Source organism: Otolemur garnettii, unplaced genomic scaffold (assembly GCF_000181295.1).
Source record: "Otolemur garnettii isolate 467f Iridium unplaced genomic scaffold, OtoGar3 scaffold00105, whole genome shotgun sequence".
Taxonomy (NCBI): Eukaryota; Metazoa; Chordata; class Mammalia; order Primates; family Galagidae; genus Otolemur; species Otolemur garnettii.
Window position 1 is genome coordinate 4,314,219 of NW_003852500.1, and position 8,703 is coordinate 4,322,921.

The 8,703-nt window shown below is 53.2% G+C and overlaps 1 protein-coding gene across 1 annotated transcript; it reads right to left on the reverse strand.

Moving 5' to 3' along the window:
* Positions 1 to 3,496: 3,496 nt before the first annotated feature.
* LOC100966493 (myocyte-specific enhancer factor 2B) lies at positions 3,497 to 8,032 on the reverse strand. Its single transcript, XM_012809457.2, has 7 exons — positions 7,832 to 8,032; positions 5,873 to 6,007; positions 4,963 to 5,110; positions 4,662 to 4,792; positions 4,467 to 4,560; positions 4,208 to 4,319; positions 3,497 to 3,932 (listed from the first exon to the last, which is right to left on the reverse strand). The coding sequence occupies exons 1-7, from the start codon at positions 8,003 to 8,005 to the stop codon at positions 3,707 to 3,709; spliced, it is 1,020 nt and encodes a 339-aa protein (XP_012664911.1). The 5' UTR covers positions 8,006 to 8,032; the 3' UTR covers positions 3,497 to 3,706.
* Positions 8,033 to 8,703: the final 671 nt, after the last annotated feature.

An 8,703-nucleotide genomic window follows, 5' to 3' on the forward strand; every position in this document is an offset into this window, starting at 1 on the left:
TTGCAGCTGTCGTTGTTTGGCGGCCCGGGCTGGATTCGAACCTGCCAGCTCAGGTGTATGTGGCTGGCGCCTTACCACTTGAGCCACAGGCATGGAGCCAGCAGCTCACATTTTTTTCTTTTTTGAGACAAAGTCTCACTTTGTGACAGGCATGGTGGCTCATGCCTGTTGTTCCAACACTGTGGGAGGCCAAGACAGGTGGATCATCTGAGCTCAGCTGAGTTCGAGACCTGCGGAAGATCAGCATGAGGCAGTGAGCCAGAGTGAGACCCCGTCTCTACAACAACAACAAAAAAACAGCCAGACCTTGTGATCCCAGCTACATGGCAGGGAGGAGGAGGCAAGAGAATCACTACAGGAGGAAGAAGTTAAAAAAAAATAAAAATAAATAAAACCTTCAAACTAAGATGAAGTAAAAGCCAGCAGAAATTGAAAGCAAAAATAAAAAAGAAAATTAAAAAAAAAAGTCTCACTTTGTCACTCTTGGTAGAGTGCTGTGGCGTTATAGCTCATAGCAACCTCAAACTCCTGAGCTTAAGCAATTCTCTTGCCTCAGCCTCCCAAGTAGTGAGGACTACAGGCACTGCCACAATGCCCAGCTATTTTTAGAGACCAGGTCTTGCTCCTGCTCAGGCTGGTCTGAAACCTGTGAGCTCAGGCAATCCACCCACCTCCTCAGCCTCCCAAGTGCTGAGATTACAGGTGTGAGCCACTGCACCCAGCCATCAGCTCACTTTTTAAAAAATTTAATTGTATTTATTTATTTATTTTTTGAGACAGAGCCTCACTTTGTTGCCCTCGGTAGAGTGCTGTGGTGTCACAGCTCACAGCAACCTCCAACTCTTAGGGCTTAAGCAATTCTATTGCCTCAACCTCCCAAGTAGCAGGGACTATAGGTGCCTACCTCAATGCCCAGCTATTTTTTGTAGCAATTCTCATTGCTGTTTTGTAGTTGGCCAGGACCAGGTTTGAACCCGCCACCATCAGTATATGGGGCCAGCACCCTACCCGCTGAGACACAGTCGCCACCCCATCAGGTCACTTTTTTTTTTTTTTTTGAGACAGAGCCTCAAGCTTTCCCCCTGGGTAGAGTGCTATGGTATCACAGCTCACAGCAACCTCCAACTCCTGGGCTCAAGCGAGTCTCCTGCCTCAGCCTCCCAAGTGGCTGGGACCACAGGTGCCCGCCACAACGCCCGGCTATGTTTTGGTTGCAGCCGTCATTGTTGTTTGGTGGTCCAGGCTGGATTCGAACCTACCACCTTAGGTGTATGTGGCTGGTGCCTTGGCCACTTGAACCATAGGTGCAGAGCCAGCTCACATTTTAATGAACTTCACACTGGGTGCTTAACCTGTGGGCACTGATTTCACAGACTGGCACAGTTTCTTTTTTTCTTTTGTTGAGACAGAGTCTCACTTAGTCACCCTGGGAAGAGTGCTGTAGCATCATAGCTCACAGCAACCTCAAACTCTTAAGCTCAAGTGATCCTCCTGACTTAGCCTCCTAAGTAGTTGGGACTACAGGTGCCCACCACAACACCTGGCTATTTTTTAGAAACAAGGTCTTGTTCTGGCCCAGGCTGATCTTGAACTCATGAGCTCCAGCAATCCACCCGCCTCAGCCTCCCAAGTGCTAGGATTACAGGCCCAGCCAGGCCCAGTTTCAGGCGGTAAAATCCAGAGGCTGGGAATGAGTTCTTACCTTCTGTGCCTCAGTTTCCCCTAGGGTACCTCAGCCTTGGCCTTTCTCCTCCTCAGTCCTGGTTCTTGTGTCTGTGTGGAGGCTGAGTCTGACACCATGGGGGAAAGGGTGTTCATAGGTGGGTAGTTCTTCCCCCCCACGTGGATGGGGTCCTCATGGAGGGATTCTGAGAAGGGGAGGTAACCCAGGTGGGGAGTTTTACACCTGTGCATTGGTGCAATGCATGTGGCAACAGAACTGCTTACTCACTTAGGCCTCTGGAGTCCATCACTGGAGTGGGGACAGTGACTCACCCCTCCTGAGTAGGGGAGGGGCCAGGTGGAGAGGATATAACAGCACAATCTGAGTTGGGTGAGAGAAATCTCCTGCCCAAGTTAGACACTCTACAGAGATATTGATTTACCCCTGTTCTGGCCTCATTCTCTGTAGGTTTCCCCAGAGCGGGAGGTGCCTCCCACATGGTCTCTACCAGGTCAGGGCTTCCTGTCACTCACAGCAACCTCTCCCCTTTACTCCCACCTTGGAGCCTCCAAATACACCTATGGAGTAACCACACCTGCAGATACTGGCTCCCTGCAGCCCCCCAGGCCCCTGGCATGAGAGGGCAGGGAGAGGGTTTTTGCGCACCTTGGCCTACCAAATTGCTGGGATTATAGGCATGAGCCACCAACTATGCCTGGTGTAGAGTCAAATCTTATAAACCTTGATGCCAACACTCACATTTTACATCTTCTTGTCCAAATCTGTGATCTCCAATCACCCCCCCCCCGGCCACTGAGGAGGGGACGTGGATCTGGGCCTTGGAGGGTGGGAAATGTGGATCTGGGCCTTGGAGGGTGGGAAATGAGAAGGACTTTAAATAGGAGACAAGTTGAAGGTTGAGAGAGGTAGGTCAGGAGGAAGGACCAACATTTGGCATTTCTGGGAGCTGGCAAGGGGGAGACAGGGATGGGGGAGGATGGGCAGAGGATATGACAGAGTGGGGGGGGAGCTAAGGGGCTCAGATTCCTCCAAAAAATGAGGGTCAGGGCAAGACAGAAGCCAGATCTTGAGTGTTATAAAGATCACACTGAAAGCCAGGATGCATGTGCCTGTATTTCTAGCTACAGGGAGCTGAGGGGTGGGTGCAGGAGGATTGCTTGAGCCCAGGAGTTCCAGATTAGCCTGGGCAACATAGCAAGATCCCTTCTCCAAAAATATCCCACTGAGACCATCCCAAGGTGGTGGATGCTACTGCACCTTGACTATTTGCTGAGAGCTCCCCTGTCTCTTGGACACCAAAGTCTGCCCTTACAGACTGGCTCAAGTAGAGCGAGCATATAAATGCCCTTCTCCCTTGTCTCTTGGGAGGAATGAAATTGCTGGGTCAAGGGATTGAAGAGAGGCCCTTTTAAAAGATAAATGAGCAGCACACTGAGAGTGCACAGGCAACTGGCCAATCACAATTTCCAGCTGCTTCTTGCTGTGATCAATTGCAACACAGCCTGGGGACCTACCCGTGAGTCCGCAATGGGACATCCCCAGAGGCAGCCCTGGCCAGGGACTGTGGAGAGTTGGAGGGTGAATAGCCCAGTCCCTCATCCCTGGAGAGGAGCCACTGTCGGTCTGGTCTATCTCAGCTACGTCGCCTACTCGATGGCGCCCCCTGTAGGGCTTCTCCCCTGGCCTTCCTCCTGACACACCATTGGCTGGAGTGGGCACCCCAAACCAACACAAGGCAAGAATAAGGCTGCTAGGGAGGAGGTGGGGAGATGGAAGGGGCGCTCTGAACAGAAGCAACAGTATCATCCACAGACGCCACGCATATTTTATTGATGGATACACACTCAGAAAGGAGGAAAGGAGACACCCTCCCAGGGTGAATCCGAATCCAGCCACCCCCCTCCAGGCCCCCACGTAGGAGGGGCGGTCGCTGTTGGGTCTTTTAGGAAAAGAATCAAAGGGTCCCCATCTTCTCTCGCCCTGCCCGGTGAGAGGGCTGCGTCGGTGCCACCCTGGTGTCCACTACCGGGGCCAGCTGTCGGTCAAGGGCAGCCGGCGCAGGGAAGGCCCGGGTCTCAAGGGCTCTGCGAGGGACCGGGCGAGGAGCAGTGGGTAGGGGAAGGTCTTGGGAAAGTCGCCGAGGACCCCAGGGGCTGGAGAGAGGCGCTCGGACTTGATGCTGACTGGAGCGGTCAGCGGGGAGGCGTCGCGAGTGGGGGGGCCCTCCTCGCCCAGACTGCGGACCCCACTGCAGGGGAAGAGAGAGAAAGGGAGTTGTGAACTCAGCGAGGAAAGAAAGGAAGTCAGGGAGGTAGTACCGCGTGGGTAGAGCCTCGGCAGGAGGACCCTGGGAAAGGAGGGGGTGGCGGTCCCTCTTGGGGCCTCCAAAATAGCCACCCATCGGCACCAGGAACCGTCGGGAGGGGGGTTGCGCAGTACCGCTGATGGCCACCAGGGGTCAGCAGTGGCTGGGGCTTGGGAGGATCTGGAGCTCCTTCGCAGGTGGGACTGCAGGGCACTTACCTAGGCGGAGCGGGGGCGGCAGGGGGCCCGTCTCCCCTAGAGGACTGCCATGGGGCCAGGTTGGGGGTCTGCAATAAGCCAGGAGGCGGCGGAGGGTCTCCCAGGCTGTATTCTAGTGGGGAGGAAGGGTGGGTTGAGGCCCTGACCCCACCCCACGGGCCAGTTTTTAGTTCTTGTGGGTAGAAGAGTATGGATCCCCCCAGCCGGCATTTGTGTGGACATGTCCCAGTTTCCCAGGAAGGGTGGGTGGGGGGCGTACCTGGGGGACCTGCAGGGAGGAAAGGGAAGTTCCCCAGAGGGGTTCCTGGGGCTGCAGCGGAGCAAGGGCTCTGCAGGCTACTATAGAGGTTTCTCTGTGGAGAGAGAGGGTGAAGGGGAAACTGAAGCCCACACTCCCACCGGCCACCCTACCTGTCCCCATCAGCCCCACCACACCCTCCCCTTCCTCACTTACCGCAGAACTCAGTCCCCCTCGGGCCCCAGTCAAGCTGCCAGGCAGGTCTGGCCTTCGCCCATCTGCTGCCAGGTACAGGGGGGGTGGTGTCTTGCTGAGGTGACTTGGGGAGAACAGAGGGTGTGCCAGGCCTGGGGAGGGGGAGACCCTCAAGGAGAGGGCATGCAGACCATGTAAGCTAACGAAGTGTGCGGTTTAGAGGTGATGCATGCAGCATGCAGTGCCAGAGCCAAAATCCACCCAAATGACCCCCTGGTACCCCTACCACTGCCCCCCACCAGGGTCTTTGCCCCATGCTCACCTGGGGCCCCAGTTTTGGGGGCTGCTGGGCGGAAGGGAGAAGGGCGGCTCTGGGCGGGCAAGGCCTCCCCTAGCCCACTGGAGTCGCAGCCTGGTGGGGGCAAGGCCCCATACACCATGTCTGGGCTGGGCATGGCAGGGGCTGCTGGCTGTGGGCAGAGAGGTGGATGGATAGGAGGACAGTACAGATGGGGGTGTCAAGTATGAAAAAGAAACTTCGGATGAGTTCAGGGACCAGTTTCTACCTTCTTTCAAGCCTCCCTGCTCCTGCCTCTGGGTTTCCTATCTCCTCCTCCCTCTGGCCTAACCCCACAAGCTGGGGAGGCTGTATCTGGCTGTCTATCCAAGACAGATAGGTCCAGAGCTGAGGCATTTCATTCAGCATAGGGTTGGCACTGAGGGGGCTGTCTGGGGTGTTTGATCAAAGAATTAAGGAAGAAACTGTTTTCTGTTGAACTTGAATTTATCCTTCAAAGCCCCAGTCATAGTGTATGTTCTTCAAGCAACCTTTGGCTACTGAACCAGGTGGAGACCTGCCTCCAAATTTCAGATTCCCTGGCTCTAAGGTCGTCCTTTTTTTTTTTTTAATTGTTCAGGATTCATTGAGGGAAGGTCGCTCTCTTAGTAATAGCCTCAACTACTTGGGCCTACAGCAGTTCTCAACCTGTGGGTTGCGACCCCTTTGTAACAATGAAAATACATCCTGCATATCAGATATTTCCATTATGATTCATAACAGTAGTAAAATTACAGTTATGAAATAGCAATGAAAATAATTTTATGGTTGGGGGTCACCATAACATGAACTGTATTAAAGGGTCGCAGCATTAGGAGGCATTAGGAAGGTTGAGAACCACTGGCCTAGGAAGTGGGGGAGGGCCCCATTCACAGTGGGGCAGAGTATCACTTACATAGAACCGGGGCCGGGGCAAGGCTGGGTCACCCCCTTCACCTGCCATCCTCCGCAGCTTCTCTCCTGGCCCCTCAGGCCCCTCATCTGGCTCCAGCTCTGGCCCATCAAGGCCCACACCCCTCCGTTTCAGTGTCTGGGGATAAGAGACAACACAATGAACCTTCACCCCCTACCCCAGCGAGAGTACCCCATTTATGGAAGAGGGTTGAGGCCATCCCTACCCAGCTCTGTGGCTGGGGTGGAATGCAGGCATGGCCTGCTCCAGCCAAATTTCATTGGCCAAAACACTGTGAATTGCCATTAGGAATTTCCAACTATGTGCAAGGAAGGGGCTTTCCTACCATTGGACCAGGGAGGCCAATGACCCGCCCAGTTCACACAAGAAGAGCTCAGAACCACCTAGAACTGCCCAGGCCCATTGTCATGGTGCTCCAGAACATGACTTGAGGACCTCCATTCTGTCCCCATGTGCAGCCTCAGAGCCTGGTATGCAGTGGTTGCTTAATAAATGTCAGCAGATTTTCTGAGTTGCCTTCCCCTGGGGCAGCAGGCCACACACTCCTGGGCCCTGACCTCTCCTTTGCCAGTTTCTTTCCTAGCTGTGGGGGCTCCTGGGTGCAGTCCTAGCCCTCTACTTCTCTATCCCTGGGGCTTAAGTTCCCCATTGTAGGTGAAGATATCCTTATGTACAGGGACAATGATCTTGCCCACTCTAGGCAGCAGGTGTAGGGACTGAGCCCAACTGCTGAAAGGGCCACTGCAGTCTTTCTCTCCCTAGGACACAGTGGCTCAGAGAGAAACATGCTCAGGCCTGACTGAAGTCTGCTTGCTTGCTTTGTGGTGATTTTTTTTTTTTTTTCTGTAGAGACAGAGTCTCACTTTATCACCCTTGGTAGAGTGCTGTGGCATTACAGCTTACAGCAACCTCCAACTCCTGGGTTTAGGTGATTCTCTTGCCTCAGCCTCCCGAGTAGCTGGGACTACAGACGCCCACCACAAAGCCTGGCTATTTTTTGGTTGCAGTTTGGCCGGGGCTGGGTTTGAACTCGCCACCCTCGGTATATGGGTCTAGCGCCCTACCCAATGAGCCACAGGCGCTGCCCCTTTGTGGTGCCTTTTATTCTCTGTTTCTGTTTCTCTCTTTGTCTCTTTCTCTCTGTACATGCCTCTGTCTCTCCCTCTCTCAGTATGTGTGTGTCTCTATCAGTCTCTTCTGTTTCTTTCTCTCCTTCTATGTGTATTTCTCTGTCTTTTTCTCTCTCTGTGTGTATATATCTCTGTCTGTCTCTGTCTTTCCATGTATCTCTCTCTTCCTCTCTGTCTCTCCTCTCCCCCTCATTTATCACAGCAGAAATTTAAGAGCACACTCTCTGGGGATAGACACACATATGTTCAAATTCTGCCTCCTTCAAATATTTACTATGTGACTTTCATAGGTAGCAAGAATTCCTTCAAGCCTCATGCTCCCACCTATAGGAGGGAAAGATCACTTACTCACCCAACAGGTGACAGAATTAAATGAGATGATGCATGGTAGGGGCACACAGCCCTCAATGCACAGTGGCTGATGCTTTTGGTGTTCCTAGAAGGGGCCCTCCATGACCCCAAATTTGTTTTTACCAACACAAAGCCAGAGTGCTGTGGCATTACAGCTCACAGCAACCTCCAACTCCTGGGCTCAAGCGATTCTCTTGCCTCCACATCCCAAGTAGCTGAGACTACAGGCACCTGCCACAACACCCAGCTATTTTTTGGTTGCAGCCATCATTGTTGCTTGGTGGGCCCAGGCTGGATTCGAACCTACCAGCTCAGGTATATGTGGCTGGCACTTTAGCCTCTTAAGTCATAGGCGCTGAGCCTGCAATGCTCATCTTTTATGCAAACCCAGCGTCCCTAGGTTCTGAGAGAGCAGAGTGTTCTGGGCTCCATAGGACTGGGGAAGAGTGTCCAGGGCTACCTCAAGGATGTCAGTGTTGGTGCGGCTCTCATGGGGCTCACTGTATTCTGTGTATTTCAGGAGGACACGGTCCATGTCTGTGCTGGCATACTGGAAGAGGCGGTTGGCACTGTTGAAGATGATGAGAGCAATCTCACAGTCACAGAGCACACTCAGCTCATAGGCCTTCTTCATCAGTCCAAATTTCCTTTTGGTGAATGTCACCTGGACCCACAGGGGCAGGGCAGAGAGAAATAGAAGAAAAGGATTGGGGTAGAGTTGGGGAGGTGGCAAGGCCAAACTGAGCCTCAAATATGCTTCCTGATTCCATGCCTTTGTGCATGCTGTTCTTTCTAGCTGCACTGCTCCTTCTCAGTGTACAACCCAGAAAGCTCCTACTGGTGCTTCAAAACCCAACCCAAATGTTCCTTCCCCTCTGGGAAGTTTTCGTTGGCCTCCCAAGCAGAACCCACATTCTCTTTCTCTGGGCTTCCCCAATTCTGTGGCTCCCTCTGGGCCAGCTCTTTGAGTTGGGTGCATCTGTGTTGAGTTTCATCTCCCCTGTGACTGGGGTTCTGGTCGTCAAGGAGAATAAATAAATAAATAATCATAAAAATGAGCAAACCCGTGAGTGGCTCCTGTAGCTCAGTGGGTAGGGTTCTGGCCACATACACCAAGGCTGGCAGGTTTGAACCTGGCCCAGGCCAGCTAAACAACCGCAACAACAACAACAACAACAACAACAAAATAACCAGGCATTGTAGGGGGCACCTGTAGTCCCAGCTACTTGGGAAGCTGAGGCAAGAGAATCACTTAAGCCCAAGAGTTTGAGGTTGCTGTAAGCTGGGACACCATTGCACTCTACTGAGGGTGACAAGGTGAGACTCTGTCTC